Here is a 22,398-nt window from a genome sequence, read left to right on the forward strand (position 1 = left end):
CCAGCAGACGCGGGGCCTGGCGCAGGCTCGGGGGCCACTGCCCCCTGAGTTTCCTGCAAGGTAGGTGCGAAACCCGCTGCAGGCCTCTGAGCTCCCTGCACCAGCACAGACCCTGACAATGCACATGTCTGCGCTGCCTCTCCTCCCAGCCTGTTTTCCCTTCTGAGGGGGGGAGCAACAATGTCTTCACCCATCTCTGAGAAGCCAGAAGCCAGGCGCCGGCTTCACGGAGGCCGCAGAACTGAGCCAAGATTGAGCAGCTGAACAGCAGGGACTGAGTCATCACCGGGCTCTGCTGGGGACTCAGGAGGAGGGCGGGATCGGAGCTTGAGGGCGAGTGCTCACCCCCATTGTCCCCTGGCTATAAATATGCTAAGCAGATAATGAGAGGCCTGAGAAGCTGCCACCAGCAAAAGCTGGGCGATTAAAGGATAAGCCGGAGAGCGCACCACCCACACTCTGACGGTTGAGACAAAAGAAAAAGGTGGGCAGAGGAATCACGTGTGATCAGGAACCTCTTTGTAGGATGTCAACTTCCATTAAACTCTCCGGGGAACTTTGGAATTGAAAGCTCTCACGTGTGGGCTGCCTTTATAGACCAGGGAACAATGGCTGGGACAGGGATGCCGACAGGAGGAGTCTCACTTCTTGCCACAGTCCTCACACTCCTCTGTCTCATGACGATGCCTCATGTCACACCAATGCTCACAGGAACAGTCAGGACGGTGGTGAATCCCTATGTTTGGAGCGACCCCGAGGCCCCACAGATGTTACCTCCTTGAACTCAACAACCACATGCGGCTGATACTATAGATCTCACTCCCTATTTCACAGACGAAGAAACGGCTCGAAGCCTCAAAGGCAAGAGATCTAACAAAGGGCAAAATCAGTTTTCAAGACCCAGGCCCATCTGATAACAAAGCCCGGGTTCCTGCCCAGAGCCACCCGCTGCCTCAACAGGTGGCTCCCCCAGCTGCCTCTACCTGCCCCCCCCCAACCCTGGGGGGCGGAGGAGCAGTGGGAGGAGGAGAGACAACTCACAGGTGGCCTTCAACTTCCCCTTTACCTTCACGTGGGATGCCTGGGTGATGAAGTGGACGGGTACCCAGTCCAGCACATCCTGGGCCTGGGAATTCCCGAAAGGGGCCACATAGTCCGGGAAGCCTTGGCCCTGCAGGAGGCTCTTCACTCTCCGCACTGCGAGCTGGCACGTCATGGCTTTGGGCAGTCTTTTGGGAAGGAAAAAGAGGTCAGTGGAATGGGGAGGTTGTTCATTCTAACAGCTCTCACAGGCCTCAACAACACGCAAGCCCTCACCAGTTGCCTTATTCTCTCTCTCCAAATGGATTATTTGACAGAAGCCAAATCTCTAACTCAGAAATCCTGGTTGGCCAGGGAGAAACAAAACAGTGTTTCCCAAACTGTGTTCCATTGAGAGCCTCTGTACAAGGAGAGTTCTGTGGCCAAAAGTTTGGGAAATATTGCATTCCTATGTCCCTCCTGAAGCACACCATATTTAAGGCTCATATATTAAAGGCTCACCATATTAAAGGCTCTGAGAAGTCCTTATAGTAAGGAATTGTGTTTTTAACTTCAATCTGGTGTTCCTCAAACACCATTAATTGGACAACAGACATATCCCTACTGACTCTTTGGAAATGTAATCCAAGGAACACCTTCTGAGAAATACTGGTCTAAACGGATCAGAACGAATAATGTAAATGGTGTCTGTTAGTCTAACAAAACAATGATGTAATTACCCTGGGGGGACCTAGGGATGGGAAGTGAGTGCGTGGTAGGGTAGGGGAAGAAAGGGGAAAGAGACAAATCCTCGTCTTCCATAGTGAGAACTCAGCAATTCATAAAACCAAAGTGTTAAAAAAAAAAAAAAAAAAAAAAACCAAAGTGTTAGGAAGTAGTATTACATATAGGTTATTGACAGATTTGGCAGTAAATTTCCAAAAAAATCAGCTATGGGGTTGCAAGTGATCGCCTGCAGAGTGGGAGAAATGAGGGTAGGAGCTGGCGTCTTTACAAGCCATGCAGGGCTGTTTGACATTTGACACTATATATGCGCTTGATAGGAAAAAGATAAAAACAGAGGACACGTTCAGGCTTCTTCTCCTTGGGTTTGTTGCAATACGTATATTAAAATTCAGAAATACTGGAAGGACTTTCAAGCGAAGTATTTTTACTGTGACCTCAAATGCTGTGCAACCTTAAAACCCACAAAAGCCTTGGGATTTGTACCCTGCCACATGTGACTGGAAAAATGATTGCAACAGTTTCCCTCTCAATCACAACAAATGGTTTATGGTTGTGAAAATTACAATTAGAAAACACAAGTACAGTCACTAGAGCTAACGGGTCACACCATGGCTTTCACAGGTGCTCGCTGGCTGATACGGAGATTTGATCAACTCAGACAAGTTCCAAAAGCAGCAAGTTCTTCTCTTACCTTAGTTTACAGCCAGACTGCATGTCGTAACCAAATAATACTGGGGCCCGGATCCCCTCCACTGCGAAGCAGTCTTGCTCGGCTAGGCTACGAAGAATAGTAAGTTGTCCGAATCTGTTCATGGTCTGAATAATCCCAGATATTCACAGAAAGTTAAGGGACTATCACCCAGGACTAAAGCAGTCTGATTCTCAGACCATGGTGACAGGTGTGTGACATGAGACATGACTGAAACCCAAATATCCCTTCTCTGGGCCTCTGTGATCTTGACAGTTATTTCCCAGGGCAGAGCAAAAAAGAGTTAGTTCTATTTTCCTTGAGTCGATTCTCAGAAGAAAAATCCTCAGAAACTGTTCCTCCAAAATCATTCCAAGTTTTCCAAATGACTAAATTTAAGAGTTTCTGCTTGCGTGTGTAATTAAATATATCTAAAAGTCTGTCGGGGCACCTGGGTGGCTCAGTGGGTTAAGCCTCTGCCTTCGGCCCGGGTCGTGATCTCAGGGTCCTGGGATCTAGCCCCGCATCGGGCTCTCTGCTCGGCAGGGAGCCTGCTTCCCCCTCTCTCTCTGCCTGCCTCTCTGCCTACTTGTCATCTCTCTCTCTCAAATAAATAAATAAAATTTTAAAAAAAATCTATTTATTTATAAAAGTCTGTCAACTTTTCTGTCCTAAGATTTTCCTCATAAAACACACTTCCCTGGGCCATGCTATTCCACCCCCAAACAACAGTGTCCGCATGGCCCTGTCTGCTGTGCATCAGACCCACCACCCCTAGAGCACCCCCCTCCAAGAAGTCCGGGCCAAAACTAACCTCCAGCCCCCAGGACCCTCAGCAATAAAGGGAAAAGCACCACACACACTTAGACCGGGAAATCAGCCTTCTCCACAGAACCAAAAAGGATATCCCTTCTGAGGCCGAAATCCGGCAGCTAATGGGAGCCCCACGACATAACCAGGGTTTCCGCTGAGAGGAACTGGCTTTGTATTTTGCTGAAAGACAATGGGGAAATGCCCCCCAATAATTCTCATTTTAATAAGGAAATAGGGTGAAAATAAAACACTTCTCACAGTCAAATCTGGGATTTCCAGCCAATAAAAGAATCTCTCCCCCTACTCAGAGCTATAAATACATCTGCTGAGTGTAGGAGTACATCGTTCTATAAAAGAAGGAGCTCCCGTGGATCTTATTCCAGGAAAGGAAAAAGATACCAGGACTCTGCCTGATTTTGTTACAAACACATGCTACATAAAGCCCTTTGTTTAGTACAAGTGGAAAGATGGTAAGACTTTTCAACAGATTTTTTTTTCACTAAGAAGTTATGATTTTTTTACTTGCAATTAAATACATGTACAACATTGATCAAACTCACCTGAATGAAATGAATTTCAAACTTCTGCTCGAGTGCAACCACTGCCTGGCTCACCGTCCCCAGAAGGAGAGCGAGGCCAGCCTGGGCTACCTCCCCTGCATCTGTGTACGTGATGCTGTACTTCACCTGAAAACAAGAGGGAACTCCACACACACCTGTGCCCGCGGCATTTCGGTAGCTGCATCGGGAACTCAAGATACATAGAGCGGGCAAGTCCCTTCCCGTTTCTCCACTCGTGGAAGCTTGTCTCTCCCGTCCCCTCAGCTTTCAGGAGGTAACGCCTCAGCACCACCCCCTGCTGCCAGGGCCATTTGAGCCTCTCTGTACCTAGTTACAGGAATTCCCAATCAGCAGGTTTAAACAGAATGTGATGGATCTCTGCAGGGGAAATGTGTTAAAACAACAGCAACAAGAACACATTCTGGGGCGCCTGGGTGGCTCCATGGGTTAGGCCTCTGCCTTCGGCTCAGGTCATGATCTCAGGGTCCTGGGATCGAGTCCTGCATCGGGTTCTCTGCTCAGCGGGGAGCCTGCTTCCCTCTCTCTCTCTCTACCTGCCTCTCTGCCTACTTGTGATCTCTCTGTCAAAGAAATAAATAAAATCTTTAGAAAAAAAAAGAAAGAAAGAAAGAAAGAAAATATTTTGACATATTCTTGAAAGTCCCTAGGTTTGTGGAGAAAAATCACACGTGACTGTTTCAGAGCCCTTACCTAAAGAAGCATCCTCTAACGGTACAGTGGGCCGGCAAGCAGGAGGGCAAGTCAAGAACCAATATCCCAGGAGGAGCCAGAAGCTTCTGTGGAGGGCGTCCAGTGACCCCTCAGGACCATGCGGCTTGAGTCTGCCACACACAGACTCAGCTTTCCGCGCCAAATCGGGTACCTACCTCGAGAACGACGTTAGTGCAGATTTTAACATCCCCAGCCTCGACAAGAGTCTGATTCAATCCGACCGTGTCCTCCAGCCGGGTCAGTGTTTTATTCAGAGACTGCACGAGGATGGACTGAACAGTGACAGGGATCTGCGAAGTGAAGGAGAGCTGGCTCACGAAGGATACTGTCCGGCAGAGATGAATGGGTCACAGTGACAAGAGCCTGAAGATAAACCTCCGCGAACACACTGCCAAGCAGGGAAAAACACGCAACAGCACAACACGCAATCTCTAACAGTACACTCGCAAAAATGCAGATGTTTACACGTACATGCCTGTACATAGGAAATACTAGAGAATATAACCCAAACTTGCAAAGTGGTTCTCTCCAAAAACCTACGTTCACACAAAAACTTGTACACAAATGTTCTCAGCAGCAGTCTTACAGCCAGAAACTGAAAAAAATACAAATGTCCATCAACTGATAAATGGAAAAATAAAATATCATATATCCATATAAAAGAATATTATTCATCCATAAAATGGAATAAAGGGCTGATTCAGTCCACCACATAGATGAATCTTGAAAACATGCTAAGTGAAAGAAGCCAGACAGAAAAGGTCACATATTACATGAGCCCATTTATAGGAAATGTCTAGAACAGGCAAACTCGTAGAGACAGAAAGATTAGTGGCTGCCCAGGGGCTGTGGGAGAGGAGTGGAGAAGAATGAGGAGAGCCTGCTAATGAGCACAGGCATTCTTTCTGAGGTGATGAAAATGTTCTGGAAGTAGGTAGTGGTGATGGTTACACCACCTTGTGAATACACTAAAAACCACTGAATTGTACACTTAAAAATGGTGAGTTTTATGGTATGTGAATTATAGCTCATTCACACACACTCACAACTCCATCACACCACCCAACGTGTGCATGCGCTCCCCACCACAGCACAGCTCCTACCAGTCAGCGCAGTCACTCTGTACATACAGACCCAGGACACATCCCCCTAATCCCCACACCCTCCCTATACACAGGCTTGATCCAATTCATGCACAACCTCTACACACACCCTTACATGTACATACTGGGCGGTGGGATCATGGGAAGAGAAAACAGACAAATCTTTCAAGCAGAATCAGGAAGTCCTAAATAACCCAATGCTATTAAAGGACATCTTTCATTTATGGCCATTGGCAGCAGAGTGACAAGCAGCAAGCAATCCTTTATATGGCTCAGCCCTCTAAGGAGTTGGGCCTCTTCATACTGTGTGACAAATCTGACGTCCGCACTAAATGTCAGCACTTAGAAACCACTGTTCGGGAAGGAATCTACCTTGTATCTAGTCATTTACATTGCTTTGAACTGTGCCCTCAATTGTGTATCATGCTGTTTATAATTCAAAATCACTAAGTATTTAAGCTGTCATTTTATAGATAAATAAATAGTCCTTAGCTGTCTGCTCTCATGACCAAGAAGACCTGTGACTGTCCTTGTAAGTCAAACCTCTAAGAACGTGACATGGTTCAGAGGCAAAGACAAGCCGTCATGTGACAAGGGTGGCCAAAGGGCAACACCAATCCCCACAACACCGTCTGTGCAACAAGCCCTGCGGATGAGTGTGAGAGCTACAGAGGCAGTCCCTTGCTACGAGGTCATGAGCTCTTCAGCTTATGTCCTCAAAAGATAACCCTGGAGTCCTTTATCTGAACCTACTGATCCCTGGTTCAGCAATAACGCAGGCTTCCAAGAAAATGCATACCCTTCCACACCAGCCTCTGACAGAGCCGTTCCAGTGGTATGTGGGCACGGCTGGCAGAAACCAAAGGGTCCGAGTTAGCCAAGCTTTGGAAAGATGGAGGGATGAGTGTAGATGGCAAGAGTTGCCCCGGTCTATCAAGAGCCACTGGAATGGTCACAGAATGAAAATGGTAGGGCTACTCTGGTTTCCTAAATGTCCTATTCGGCTGTATCCCATTCCCACACTACCCTGTGGCAAAGGACTAATGGATACTTTTTTTTTTTTTTTAAGATTATTTATTTATTTATTTGACAGACAGAGATCACAAGTAGGCAGAGAGAGAGAGAAGAGGGGAAGCAGGCTCCCTGCTGAGCAGAGAGCCTGATGCGGGGCTCAATCCCAGGACCCTGGGATCATGACCCGAGCCGAAGGCAGAGGCTTTTACCCACGGCGCCACCCAGGCGCCCCGTAACGGATACTTACCAATAAAATTATAGAGCCATAACTTCATCTGTCATGGTTCAATAGATATCCAATAGGTAGATTCAATAGATATTAACTATTCCAGGCAATCCTAACAAGCTGCATTTAGCGAGAAACCTGGATCCTATATTTATATTCATCACCTAACAAATCTTGGAAGTTGCCTTTTAAAAGATCTTCAAGCAAATCTCTGATATGAGTTGACATGTTTGTCCGTTTGAGCTCTGGTATCACACAGATCTGAGTTATGAGTTATGAGTCCGCCATTTCCGGACTGCATGGCCACAGGGTGCACAGAAAGAATATGCGTGAAGCTTATAACCTGGGGCCTGGCACACAGTACAGCTCATCCTGTGTCGCGGTGGAGAGTAAGGTCTTTGGGGATTCCTGTTCCAGGTCTGCCGCTTCCTCACAGCCTTGAGCAAACTAATTCACTGCTCTGTAACTCATGTGCCAGGGAGGGACAAGAATAGGACCTGCCTGGTAGGCTTGCTGAGACAACTAACAGGCTTCAGCAGAAGCACAGGACTTAGAGCAGAATATGGCACACAGTACGTGCCTTCCCGTAACATCCCATCAATCTCACAGTAGGTCTTCCCTGCTTAACTGAATCGATCTCCTAGGCATTCACTCAATTAACACATAACCCACTGAGTGCCCAATACATACTAGGCCCCCCCTTAGCACTACAGATATGTCATGAACGAGGCTGATGGGCTTGCTGCCCCCATAGACAGTTCAAGGTCTGAATGGTAGAATCAAAGCACTTTCTAGAGGCTGGAGGTATTTGAGAGCTAGTCTATTATATGGTTTTCACCCTGCGTTCCTGGGAGCCACAAGGTTCCTCAGAAGGAAAAAAAATAGAAAAAACAAACAAACAAAACCAAAACAAAACAAAAAAAAGATTCCTCAGAAGGACCAAAAAGAAGAGAGACGGGGAGGCTGGGCAGGTGGAGGGCTCTGGCCCCCACCCCTGCTCCAACCAGGGGCTTTGGATTCAATCCAAGCTACACACTAGGGAGAGTTCTGCTTGAGATCACATTTGAAAAAACTTTGTAACTAAAACAAGTTTGAAAAACACCTTCACAAATGAGGAAATCCAGGCCCACACATAGAAGTGTGAAGTCCAAAGTCACAAGAATATTTCCTTCCAAGTGTCTACCTCAAACACGTTTGTATCTCGAGACTTAATGAAACCAGTTACAGCAGGTATCACTGTCCCAAGTGCCGCCTGGGTGCCAGACGCTGCACAGAGCCTGTCACGTGCATTCCCCCACTGGGACATCACGTCAGCCTCAGGGGCAGACACTTACCATCTGCTGGACAACTGGGGGAATGAGGCACATGTCACAGGATTAATCGATGGCAAAGCTGAATTTTGAACCAAGGCCAGCCAATCCCACAAGCTCTGGGAGACCGTAACAAGGCCAACGCCCCGGGCCTCCTTGGGGACTGTACTCACAGACCCAAAAATAAGGGGTGTTAGATACATGTTCCTATGCTCTGACATATCCACAGAAAGATCTTGACCACCTGATCACAGCCTGACAGAACCCCTGAGCTGGGGTCCAACAGAACCTACACCCACACCTCAACCCCTGAAGCTACCCCGGGAGTGTTCCGCCCCTACACAGGTGTAGACATACACAGGCAAGAGGTTTTCATCTTCTACCAGAGACAGACAGTGGCTTGGGAGCTAGCCAACTCTCTGGACAAGAGACCAAGATCTCAAGGGAGGCCAGGAAAGCAGAGAAGCCGATCACACCCATTGTCCGTGAACACGCCATTTAAATGTGAAAAAGTGCTAACTGCAAAAACAGGGAATTTGGAAACCTCCCCCTTTTGTAATTACGAAAGGTTGGGCTACTATGGAGCTTCCTCATTTCATTCTTTTGGCAAATGTTGTTACTGACAGTAAGATATCCTTGTAATACTAAGTGTATTCATTTCAAAAGGCTTAGAAATAAGACAACGTATTATAAACTAGCTTACTTTCCAATCAAGAAATACTCTTACCTCTGCCTCTGTTCTTAAACCAGGCACCTAAACAAAAAGAAAGAACAAATTTTGTTAAGTACAATGAAAAGCATTTTTATTGCTTTTTCAGACTACGGGTTAAAGGGCATAATCATCTTATTAAAGACTTCATAAAGAGGAAAACAGAATTTCCTTAATCAAGACTTACAACCCACGTATTTTCATATCTATGTCATAATCAAAGAGGTAGTTTTATCTTCCTTCTATATTCATTTCCTTCATATTGGAAGCCTAATAGAATACAGCAGCCCCACAGAGCTGGTCTCAGAAAGTCTCCCTGCTTCAGCGTAATCATTCGGTACTTTCCACATGGTCACCAGTGACGCAGCGCTGTGGGGAAGATGTGGCTCCTAGCCTTCTGGTCACCCTGCTGTGCCCGTCCACACCAAAAGGCCACCATCACTGGCCCAGCCAATTTCCAATGCCTCCTAACTGCTCTTTCCACCTACAGCCCAAGCCCCTCAACAGTGAGCTCCTCCTCCCCAACAGAGCCAAGGACTCCTTCTAAAGGAGTACTTACTCCCTTCAATTCCCATCCCCGTCCCACCCCGCCACTTCTCATCACAAGACACCCTACAGGGCCAAAGGGAGGGGGCAGGGTAGACATGTTTGGGGAGGCCTGTGATGACAGAGTTGTGCCCGCACACCTGACAGGCTACTGCCAGGACCACCAGGAGAAGGCATATAACTGGAAGAATTCACAGGCCTACGTAGCTGACTTACCAGAAGAGGGGAAGACGGAATGGGAAAGGAGAAGAAAATCTTTAACTCAATTCTGAAGACTGCAGTCCAGATGAATATTGATGTCATGGACCACCCTACTCCCTTCCCATTCCCTCCAAAATAAGGAAATCAGGTGGTGGAAATTCACAATAATCATATGATTTTTTTTTTTAAATTTTATTTATTTGCCAGACAGAGAGAGAGAGTACACACAAGCAGGCAGAGAGGCAGGCAGAGGCAGCGAGAGAAGCAGGCTCCCTGCTGAGCAAGGAGCCCGATGCGGGACTCGATCCCAGGACCCTGGGATCATGACCTGAGCCGAAGGCAGCGGCTTAACCAACTGAGCCACCCAGGCGTCCCCCATATGATTTTTTTTCATCATTGAACAAAATCTTCACCTCTTACAACCCTCCATGGCATGCCCCAAATAAGAGGTCCAGTGGCCTCTCTTATCCCTCTAGGCTTCAGTCACTACAACCAGAAAGAAAGGGCCTCTATACTGCCTTGACCTCCCACGACCTCTTCTTTGCCAGCAATCCTATTTCCTGCCCGTTCTTTCCTGCTGATTTCATCCGCCAACAGAAAGTGGATTTTCTATCTTTTCTGGCCTCTCAGGTATCTTCTTGGTGCTAATGTGATTATTTCTGTCACAGACATTAAGATGTTTTTATAATTTCTGAAGTTTTGTGTTATTAAATAAAGTCTTTTTTTTTTTAATTTAAGAGAAAGAATTATTGGTTACCATCAAAATGATTGAAAGCCAAAAACAAAATATGAACTATCTAAAAATAAAAATCACTTTAAGTGATTATTTTAGTATCTTTGGTATCAGCATACCAAAGAACTAGAGAAGAAAAATTTAAACTTGAGTTGTCAATCATGTACTGCAATTATTCTATACTTGTCATACTTCAAAAGGCTGAAAAGAACAGAAAACAAATCTGATGAGTAAGTTTCACTTCAAAATAATTCTTACCCTCAGAATTTTAGGACTGCTGTAATAAGCCATGCCCAGGACTTCAATTTCTTCACACTGTTCCAAATTTATTCTTCTGGTGCACTTAACAGCTTGGTTCACCAGAAATGCTAGAAATCATAACATTCCCAAGGAAAAAAAAATGAGAGAATAAATTTTTCAACTATTCAATGGTAACTAAGAAATTGTAGTCTAAGTAAAACCATAAAATAAGTTATAACAGAGATATACAACATGCTTAAAAAAGGGCTTAAAAATTTTATTTTTAGGGGCACCTGGGTAGCTCAGTCAGTTAAGTGTCTGCCTTCGGCTCAGGTCATGATCCCCGGGGTCCTGAGATTGAGCCTCGCATTGGGCTCCCTGCTCATTGGGAGGCCTGCTTCTCCCTCTCCCACTCCCCCTGCTGTGTTCCCTCTCTCGCTGTCTCTGTGTCAAATCAATAAATAAAATCTTTTAAAACAATTATATGTTTAATAGATAATGCTCTCACACGATTCAAAATTCAAAGGGCACAAAAAGATACTGAGAGAGTGTCCCTCTAATGCTTGCCCCTCCCACCCATCCCCCAGCTACCACCAGAGACAACTGCTTGTCCCCAGAGACAATCAGCATCAAGTTTATTGTGTGTCTTTCTGGAAATATTCTATGCAAATAGAAGTGTGTGTGTGTATACACATATTTTTAGTATTTCTTTCCCCTTTTGGTAAAAAACACATGCTATATATTCTACCCTTTGCTTTTTTTACTGAACAATGTATCCTGGAGTTCAGGCTATCTTAGAACATGAAGAGCTTCCTCCTCCTCTTTTTTTTTTTCTTTTTTTTTTTTAGGGATAATTAGTATTCTATTATAGATATGTCATAATTTATTCACCAAGTTCCACATTAACTGACACTTAAGTTGTCTCTAGCTTTGCCGTCACAAACAATGCTGCAATGTACTATTTTGTAAGCGGGCCAGATTCTGTAGGACCAACTCCTAGAAGCAGAACAATGGGTCAAAGGGCATATTCATTTGCAATTTTGACACATATTGCTAAATTGCTCTTCACAGAGATTATAACAATTTGTAGTCCTGCCAGCAATGTAGATAAGTGCCTACTTCTCCAGAGCCTTCAATTTCTTAAGCTTTGCCAGACCATTACATGGAAATGGTACCTCAGTTTGGTTTTAAATTACACTGTTCCTATTGTGAGCAAGGTTGAGTGTCTTTTCAACAGAATCCATTTCTGTTCCTATATGAAATGATGTTTCATTAGGGCCACATGCCACCATACACTACTTAGCTAGCTTCTTCGCAGTTGTGCTGCCTCAAGGACTGGAGAGCCACACCTGCTGCCTCCCACTGCCGTGACGGTCACTCCACAGATTCTATGAGGCTCCTGAAAGGAGAAGCACGTCCTTTGGGAGGCGGCTATGTGGGCTGTATCCCTGCTCCACCACTGCCTGAGTGAGCCTGAATAAGAGACTGAATGTTTCTCAGTTTCCACATCTAAAAAATGAATAGCCCAACCTTCAGGGATTATTGTGGCAATCAAATGGGAAAACAAAGGCAAGAACACAGTACGTGCTTAATAAATACTAGTTATTGACAAACTTTAGCTCCAGTAGAGAAAGAACTTTCCAAAAACTAGAAGGGTTAAATAACTGAGCAGGCTGGCTTCAGGTAGTGAGTTCCCCATCACTACAAGTGCTCAAGCAGTGACTACGTGTGGCAGAAAAAATATGGTTGGAAATCTGACCTGCATAGCCTTTGAGGCCTCTTTCAACTCTAAGACTGTTCCAGTTTTGAAGCCTGTTTAATTATGACTACTATAAATTTAAGCTTAGAGCAAACTATTTAGAGAGAGAATGAAAAATACCCAGTGTCTTACCTGCAGGGTTATTATCAGTGCACAGAGATGACGTAAGGGGAGAGGGGAATCTCAAGAATGAATCTGAAGTCTGCAGAGGAGCCCCATACTGCAAAGAGACCAACCAGTAGGTGTTACGGCGCTATGAAAGCATTCATGGAACATACACCAGACACCTACCACGGGCCAGGCAGCGTTACGGGCATCAGGAACACAGTCATGAGCAAAAAACCAGATGTGGTCTTTGCCTATGTGGAGCTTACACCCGGCTGCTTCACCCCTTTCTTTCAAGGATATGTGTTTCTGTGTATGTACATGTTATTTTATTTGCAGGCTTTCTTTTGTTAAGATTCATTTATTTATTTTAGAAAGAGAGCGTGTGTGTGTGTACACGCGTGTGTGTGCACGCACACACAAGGGTGCATACGCAAGCAGGGAGGGGGCAGAGGGAGATGGAATCTCAAGCAGACTCCCAGGCAGAGTGCAGAACCCTGTATCAGGCTCCATCTCGCAACCCTGAGATCATGATCTGAGCTGAAATCAAGAGTCAGATGCTTAACCGACTGAGCCACCCAGGCAGCCCTGCAGGCTTTTTTGTTACAGAATTCCTCTGCGAAGGTATATAAGAAGCTGACATAGTGTCTGCCTCTGCAGACAGGAACTGGGTGGCCAGGAACAGGGGTGAGAGAGGTAGTTTTTCTTTTTAATTTTATTTATTTACTTGACAGAGAGAGAGTGCACAAGCAGGGGGAGCTGCAGAGGGAGAGGGAGAAGCAGGTCTGCACTGAGCAGTGAGCCCAACATGGGGCTCAACACCGGGACCCTGGGATCATGACCTGAGCTGAAGCCAGATGCCCAACAGACTGAGCCACCCAGGTGCCCCAAGGTAATTATTTTTTACTAGCAGTAATTATTTAAATAATAGACATAGTACCCATTAAAATCATAACACTGATGGGTCTTCCTTCCCCAAACCAAACCACAAAAAACCTTTCCCCAATATTCAAAACAAAATTTACAGCTATTGTGCATACAACCAATCTTCTTGAATTTAAAAGTATCCAAATGCTTTGGCACCAACAAGGATATGGGGAAACAAATTCTCTCCTTCACTGGACCTGGAAGTTTAAACTCCTGTAATCTTTCTAGAAGGCAATCTGACATGGATATTTTAAATTTCCATTCATTTTGACTAAGTTGATCCAGTTATAGGAAGGTATCCTAAGGATTAAATCAAAGACATAAGTATCTATAAGAATGTTCATTGTGGATTATTTATAATAGAAAAACTGGAAACAAATGTCTGTTAATGGGTCAATAATAAAAGCTGATACATACACAGAAGGGATACTTTTTATCATTAACATGTAGCTTCAACAGTGGCTCTACCAAGTTACTTTCCTATATAGAAGTTTTTCTTATTAGTTAAATGGAACAATGACGTATCCCTTTCAGGGTTGTGTGAATTAATATCTGGAAAGCTCTGCAAGAAATGTTAACTTTTACACTGATATGAGAAGATGCATAAGATTTATCAGTGAATAAAAAAGCAAGCTTACAGGGCGCCTGTGTGGCTCAGTTGGTTAAGGCTCAGGTCATAAATAAATAAAATCTTTTAAAAAAAGAAAACACACTGGGACGCCTGAGTGGCTCAGTTGGTTAAGCGGCTGCCTTCGGCTCAGGTCATGATCCCAGCATCCTGGGATCGAGTCCCACATCGGGCTCCTTGCTCGGCAGGGAGCCTGCTTCTCCCTCTGCCTCTGCCTACCACTCTGTCTGCCTGTGCTCGCTTGCTCTCTCTAACAAATAAATAAATTTAAAAAAAAAAAAAAAAGAAAGAAAGCACGCTTACAGAACAATGTAGATAACTATAAATCGTACTTCTGTACAATACTATACATATATTTTTATAGGTACATTTCAATCAGAATATAAACCAATCTGTAAACAGTGATTTGCAATGTGCATTTTAGCGGACATAGGGGCCTTTCCACCCCAGGTACCTCCATATTTTTAACTTTTAAAACTAGCACATGATGCTTCTGTATTTTTCTTTGAAGATGCTTCCAGGGGCGCCTGGGTGGCTCAGTGAGTTAAGCCTCTGCCTTCAGCTCGGTCATGATCTCGGGGTCCTGGGATTGAGCCCCGCGTCGGGCTCTCTGCTCAGCAGGGAGTCTGCTTCCCCCTTTCTCTCTGCCTGCCTCTCTGCCTACTTGTGATCTCTGCCTGTCAAATAAATAAATAAAATCTTAAAAAATAAATAAATAAAGATGCTTCCAAAAAATCTGAAACTTATTCAAAGTTAATATATACAGCATTTAAAGGTCTACTAATGAATGGATATAAAATAGCACATATCTTCCTAAAGTCTGTAAAACTAAATAGAGCTTTGAGAAGAGGACCCAGGCACCCAACCAATCCATTCCGTGCCCCTAGCAATATGACTCAAGAACTCTGCTGCGTCTTTTACGATGGAGCAGTACAAAGATTTCTCCAGAGACAAATGCAGGCTGACTAATGAATAAATAACTTTAAACCCTATGTTAGAACTCAACTACCCATTTTTAATTTTTGTGATCTTTGATTTCTAGGCACAAACATTACGTCTTTACCTCTATAATGTGAATTCTGTCTTGGGCAAGCCAATTTTGCTAAGAACATACTGAAAAATTAACTAACAAGGATGGGATATTTGCAAGATGAGTGGACTTAATCAAGTTCTTGGCTCACCTTATATTTAGCAGGAGCTGGAGTGTCTGACTGGGTTGCGAAAGAAATCTCTGATTCTGAATTGAAGGAAAAACCATCAGATGTTTTCATCAATTTATCAAAATTATTTTCATCAGGCACTTCTGGATTAATAAAGGATAACGCAGGTTTATCTGTTTTTAGAAAAAGTATTCTAAGTCAGCATACAATATGTATATGATATATATAACATAATATTTTGGAGACAGTTTTTAGTAGCATTAAGGTTGATGTGTAAAAAATAGCCTCTCTTTCCATATTTACTTTACCCAGAATTTCTTGAGTCTTATTAAATAAATAGGATCCTCAGACTCAGCCTGCTTCTCTAACGGTGTGTAAGTAACGGTTTCTAAAGCCTGCAGGCAAACAGCACAACAGAAGCCAATAATAAACAAGCTTTCTCCAGCCCATGGACTGAGGAGCCTGCTGCATTTACCTTTAAGGCAAAGCTCTCTGCAGATGGCCAAGGGAAAAATGACTTTTTTCAACCCTCACACAGCTACCTCCAAACCAAAGCCCAGGAGAATAATGTGCTGTGTATAGGATATCTTGGGAGAAGGAGGAAATGGGCTGGTATGTTCACTTGCCTGGTGTTATGTCATAGAATCTGAGAATGACTGAGCAGTCATTACTTTAGATTACATATCCCAGAACACTGGGTGGGTCGGGGTGGCTCAGTCGGTTAAGTGTCTGACTCTTGATTTCATCTCAGGTCATGATCTCGGGATTGTGAGCTTGAGCTCCGTGTCCATCCTGGGGTGGAACCTGCCTAAGATTCTCTCTCTCTCTCTCTCCCCTTCTGCCCCTCCCCCACCTTTCTCTTCCCTTCTCTAAAAAAAAAAAAAAGAAAAGAAAAGAAAAATCACAGAGCATTCACCTAGTTTTAAACTGCAAGGGAACAAATTCAAAATATAAAGATGTTCTGAAAAGATGATGATGCTTAATGGATAAAACTGTAAATACATCTCTGATCTTAGATATCTTGTTAACATTTTAAACTTACATGTACTTTAGATCTAAACACCTATTTGAGCTAAATGCTCAGATAAAAATAAAGATCCTGTTTTCATGCAAATATTCTTAGTAAAAATAAAAGAGAAAAAAGGAAATTGAAACCAAAGCTGAACCTGATTTTCAAACATTAAACCATGAGGAAATTAAAAAAAAAAAACACACACACATAACCTAAATAAACCTAGATTCCTATATGTGTCTATATATTATAAACACCAGTGAAATAAAGTATGAGATTTCAAAAGACCACTACATAAGCACACTAGTTTTAAAGAAAATGCTCATGCCCAAAGGTCTATAAAGTTACTTGCAGTGGCCTGTGAAACAGCCTCAGAAGATGCACCTTAGCCAAACCATAAAATTATTGCTTTAAATCTAACTGAATGAGACATATTTCCATAAAAGCATTTTTAAGACTTTATTTATTTATTTGACAGAGAGATAGAGAGTGAACACAAGTAGGCAGAGAGGCAGGCCAAGAGAGAGAGAGAGAGAGAGAAGCAGGCTTCCTGCTGAGCAGAGAGCCCAACTTGGGGCTCCATCCCAGGACCCTGGGATCATGACCTGAGCAGAAGGCAAATGCTTAACCAACTGAGCCACCCAGGTGCCCCTCCATAAAACAACTTTTTAAAGAAAAAACTTCCAGGGCTTCTCAAAGCATGTCACCACCAAATACTTACAGTTTGTAATATGAATGCAGAAAATAGATGGATTAATCTGGTCAACAAGTTTAAATATCCTTTGAGGTGGATTTGCTGTAAAATTCAATGAATAGATGGCTGCTTTTTGACTACAAAACTGACTATCGCCCCTGAAAATTAAAAAATAATAATACAAAACTTTAAGGCATATGCATACAATCTTAGCTAGATTATTTTAAAACTGTCAGATGCCTGTACCGTACTGTGTTAACAACTACATGGAAGATATTTATGAAAGCATGATGTTAGAACTGAATCCACTTTTATTTAGTTTTTTCAGTGTTAAAGGGTCTGGCATTTGAAATTTTTTCCTCTAACAGGGAAAATATTAAGACAGGTAGAATAACCTTAAAGGAAACCTTGTCAAGTACGGAATACAGATAGGGGTATAATTTTGATATAAAGGAATCCTGTAAACTCTGATACAACCAATCATATAAAATTTTGCACAACTTCAGATTGTTTGTAAGTACCCAAAATGGATTCAAAATTCCTTGTCTTTAGAATAAAGTGATCTTTAAAGGACTGTGAAAATCAGAAAATGTGAAGTCATCTGGAAGTCTGGGGGCTTAGAAGTTAGGGTACAGTCAAGACTTAAACCAATCCCAGACTTCAGAAACTCTAATCAATTTGATACAGATATGGTGTGGAGATAGAGATGCAACAAAAAAGGATCCTAATTTACCCACTGCTTTAAAGCTTTTTCTTAATATGTATTGCCCCAATATTTCCCATGTCATTGATATGTTTTTGCAATATTATACGAAATGGCTTCACTGTATACCAACTTACTAAGATACTCCAATTTTTTTTAGCCAAATCTCTGCTGTTGATTTGGGCTATTTCTAGTTTTCCCAGATTACATATAATACTATAACATCATCCTTGCGCATGTATCTTTATGCATGTCTCCAGCTATTTTCTTGGGCTATGCTCCCTGAAGTGGAATTACTAGGTCAAAAGCTAGGTGTGTTATTCAAGGCTTCTGAGACATACAGCCAGATCTCCCTCCAGAAAGGGAAGATGCTCGCTCACCAATACCACAGTAAGAGTGGGTAGGTCCCTGTGCTCTTGCCAATAATAGATACTATCCAGTTTCTCCCCCTTGCCAATTTCATGGGCAAAAATCTGTTACCTCGTTTTAATTTGAATTTTCTCATTTACTAGGGAGCTTAAACATTTTTCCATATGGTTATTGCTCATTGGTATCTCTTCTTCGGTATGGTGCTTCTTCATATCTCTTGACCAATTTTTATTAAAATGTTTGTCTTCTCAAAAAAAAAAAAAAGGAATATCTTCTCATTGGTTTGTGAGAATCCATATCTTTAAGAATCTCCTCTGAGTATCATGTGTTGTAAATATTCTTTCCCTGTTTGTGACCTTTCAATTTTACAGTGTTTTTTGTTATATAGAATCATTCTTTTTTTTTTTTTTTACAATTTTATTTATTTGACGGAGAGACAGCAAGAGAGGGAACACAAGCAGGGAGAGTGGGAGAGGGAGAAGCAGGCTTCCCACTGAGGAGGGAGCCCAATGCTGGGCTCGATCCCAGAACCCTGGGATCATGACCTGAGCCGAAGGCAGACACTTAACGATTGAGCCACCCAGGCACCCTGAATCATTTTGATGCATTATCCTTCCCCCATCTGACTGGAATTACACTTACAAATTAAGTTTTTATTAGTTTACACGTTTACATAATGATTCTCCCTATCCCACTACATAAACTATTTCTCCATTTAGTCAAATGTTCTGTCACTGTATTTCAAGTTCTCTTCACATAAATTCTGAGTACTTAAGTTTTTTCTTTTTTTTTTTTAATTATATTTGTGTGTCAGAGAGAGAGCACAAGGCGGGGGGAGCAGCAGACAGAGGGAGAAGCAGGCTCCCCGCTGAGCAAAGAGCCCAATGTGGGACTCGATCCCAGGACCCTGAGATCATGACCTGAGCCGTAGGCAGAGGCTTTAACCCACTGAGCCACCCAGGCGCCCCTTATATGACATTTCTATTGGGTGTTATGAATAGGATCCATTTCCATTATATTTTTTGATGGTTACTGCTGAAGTATACAGAAGCTATCATTTTATAAGTGGCCACTTTTCCAAAAAGCTTTGTATAGTTCTAATGGTATATCAGCCATTACTGTGGACATAAAGAATATTTTTGAAAAATATAAGTAGTATATATGAGAAAACATCTAGCACTGAAAAATTTACAAGGCCTGCTGGGTCTTAAAGGATGAGCAGGAGTCAGACAGAGAAGAAATGGCTAATCCAAAGGTAAGAGTGGCATTGCCAAGGATGGGTAATGTACTGGTGTGGTCTAGAAAACTCTGAGTACCAAAGTTAGGCGGCACGGAGGATTCAAGATGTGGATTAGTAGGAAACAGGATCTGAAAGAGTCTGGGGATGGATCTAAATCCAGGCTAAGGGGTTTGTAGGGAATGAGAGCTTCTGAAGGCTTTTAGCAAGTGAATGGCAAGATGAGGTGTGAGCTTATACAGAGGGAGGAGGAATGGACAGACACAAGGGCTAGCGTGAAGGAACACAGGAGAATGGGACTCCTTACTCTTCCCCTTCTAGTCTCACAGAGTGGATCAGTTTCAGTTCTGCATATTTCTCTAGTCATGACCTTCAGCATGGCGGGGAGGGTACCTATTCATTCATATCTGCAACAGTTTCTTCCTCAGTTCCCTGCCACCAGGCTTAGTCCCTGTGACCCATCATCCATGCTGCGGGAGAAATGCTTAAGACGGGAATCTAATCCCATCACTCCCTGGAGCCCTGCAGAATTCAGGACAAAAATCCAATCCCCTCAGCATACACACAAGACCCCTCGAGATGGGACCCCTGTCATTGTGGCACACTCTTCTCAGCCCCCTTCTCCAGCCACACTGAGCTAACTGCAGTTAAGGCAAGAGCCACTGTCCTTCACCCCCAAGACTCCGCCACGTGGCTCCCTTCACCTAGAATGCCTTCCACTGAGTCCATGCCGACCAGTTTCCACTCGTCCTTCAGAACCCAGCTGAGACTGTCTTTTCTAGAAAGCGTTAACTAGTCCAGCTGCCTAGGTTAGATCCTACTCCTCTGAGTTATCTCAGTGCCTGGGGCAGAACTGCCACCCACTCCTTTCTCTCTCTACTCAGTGGGCTCCGGGAGGGCAAGGCCGCATCTAGCTCACCCTACATCCCTGGTGTTCCTGAAAGGTACGGCATGGTGTGAAAGGAGGCCAGATGTGAGAAGGCGAAGGGGAGGCAGGAGTCAGGGTAGCCTCCAGGTTCTGGCTTAGGTGTCTCCCTAAGAGAACAATGGTAGAGAAGTCAAGAGAATACTAGAGGGTGCGTTAGGGGCAGAGGGGAGAAATTTACTCACTGATTCAACTCATTTCTCATGCGGGCCATCTACGTGGCAGGAGTTGTGCTAGGCACTAGTGGCATAAGGGATAGTATTCTTGCTCTCAAGTGAAGTTTACATCTAGTGAGGAAAACAGATATTAATCCAATAACCTTAACAATAAATTTACAAATCATTAGATGATAAGATTAGCTGTTAACTGTTTAGCAGATGTAAACAAACCTTTTATGAGTCAGAACGTATATAATGAAGATAATCAATTGGGATTATCAATTTTTATTTCATCATTTCTACACTTCTTATTTAGGAGAAAGTCATAAGGAAAACTAACTCAAAGAAATTCTGAGGTCCTTTCCTGAGGGCACTCTGGACTCAGCTCTAACTTCTATACCAGGGGTCCACAAACCATACCTAATGTTATAAATGAAGTTTTACTGAAACATCGTCATGCCCATTCATTTACATGGCTGCTTTTGCTCATCAGTGGTAGAGGTGAGGAAGTTGCAACAGAGACCATTGGCCTCTGAAGCTTAAAATATTTACTATGTGCCCTTTTACAGAAAAAGCTTGCCAACCCACATACTAAATAGTCTATACCTAAAATTCAGTATTGCCTAATGAAAGAAAAAATGACATCTAAATTAATAGAGCCAAAATCTCACTCTCAGGCTTTTGAAACTTATTAAGGCAGAAAAGCAGAATGATTTCTAACAAGGACTGAAACATGCTGCAGTCCAGATACCCAGAAAAATAATCTGACTACAACAACATACCATTCTCCAAACATTTTTAGAACTTTAGAAGCAGATTCAATTTCCCATTGGTCAGTAATATACTTTGTCATAAGGGGCACCTGGGTGGCTTAGTTGGTTAAGTGTCTGATTCTTGATTTAGGCTCAGGTCATGATCTCATGAGTTGTGAGATGGAGCCACAGGGCTGCCATGGAGTCCGCTTGAGATTCTCTCTCCCTCTGCCTCTGCTCCCCCTTGTGCCATGTGTACACTCTCTCTCAAATTAATTAAAATCTTGTATTTTGGGGCGTCTGGGTGGTTCAGTGGGTTAAAGCCTCTGCCTTCGGCTCAGGTCATGATCCCAGGGTCCTGGGATCGAGCCCCACATGGGGCTCTGAGCAGAGAGCCTGCTTCCCTGCTCTCTCTCTCTGTCCTCTCTAGCCTCTCTGCTACTTGTGAGCTCTGTCAAATAAATAGTTTAATTTAAAAAAATCTTATTTTTTTTAATTTTATTTTTTTAAGATTTTATTTATTTATTTGACAGAGAGAGACAGCGAGAGAGGGAACACAAGCAAGGGGAGTGGGAGAAGCAGGCTCCCCACTGAGCAGGTAGCCTGATGTGGGGCTCAATCCCAGGACCCTGGGATCATGACCTGAGCTGAAGGCAGACACCTAATGACTGAGCCACCCAGGTGCCCAATTAAAATCTTTTTTTAAAAAAGACAGTTTTTCATGGGAAAAACACACTGTATTCCCAAAAGCATTCACTCTATCAAGTATCAATTGCTACAAGACTAAATTTAACTATCTCTGAATAATAATTGGTCCCATCCTGAATAAATTAACCTCTTTTAAGTGCTGTATTTTTCAAAGACCTTTGAAGTCTGAATTACAAGAAACAAATCATTCAGAGGAGATTGTTTCTTTACCTTGTAATCAACTGGGAATATCATTTTCCATTGTTCTCCTATACAATGTGAATTGTGACAATTCCTGGTAGATTTACGTATCAGAAAAGTATAAACAAAGCTTTCCCGTCTAATTTTTTGTTACAAGTACTATGTCCACAACAAAAGCTGTAAATTCAACTGCACTTTCCACCCTAGGCCGTATACTGAGACAAATTCACTTTTACAAAGCTGTACGCATTATCTGTTTACAAATCAGAGTGAAATGTAATTCAATCTCTGAATACAAAGATTTCCTTATACTCCTAACGAAGTAGGCTCTGTCTTTTGCCTGCCCTATCATCCGGCAGGATGCAAATAAGGGAGAGATACTCTTCTGCAGAATGGTCTGGATAGCATGGCTTCTGAATGATGCAAAATTCAAGACACC

At 43.3% G+C, this 22,398-nt stretch overlaps 1 protein-coding gene across 1 annotated transcript in view; it reads right to left on the reverse strand.

Moving 5' to 3' along the window:
• Positions 1-22,398, reverse strand: part of TCTN1 (tectonic family member 1) — a gene marked incomplete at its 5' end in the record, with an annotated part of 29,623 nt that overhangs the window by 2,547 nt on the left and 4,678 nt on the right. Inside the window, 10 exon segments of the mRNA XM_080821337.1 lie at positions 1,067-1,229; positions 2,459-2,597; positions 3,361-3,448; positions 3,829-3,954; positions 4,716-4,850; positions 8,941-8,967; positions 10,661-10,770; positions 12,534-12,621; positions 15,243-15,394; positions 16,955-17,085. Coding sequence (XP_080677463.1) covers positions 1,067-1,229; positions 2,459-2,597; positions 3,361-3,448; positions 3,829-3,954; positions 4,716-4,850; positions 8,941-8,967; positions 10,661-10,770; positions 12,534-12,621; positions 15,243-15,394; positions 16,955-17,085 — 1,159 coding nt within the window.

The sequence above is a fragment of the Martes martes genome (assembly GCF_963455335.1).
Source record: "Martes martes genome assembly, chromosome: 13".
NCBI lineage: Eukaryota > Metazoa > Chordata > Mammalia > Carnivora > Mustelidae > Martes > Martes martes.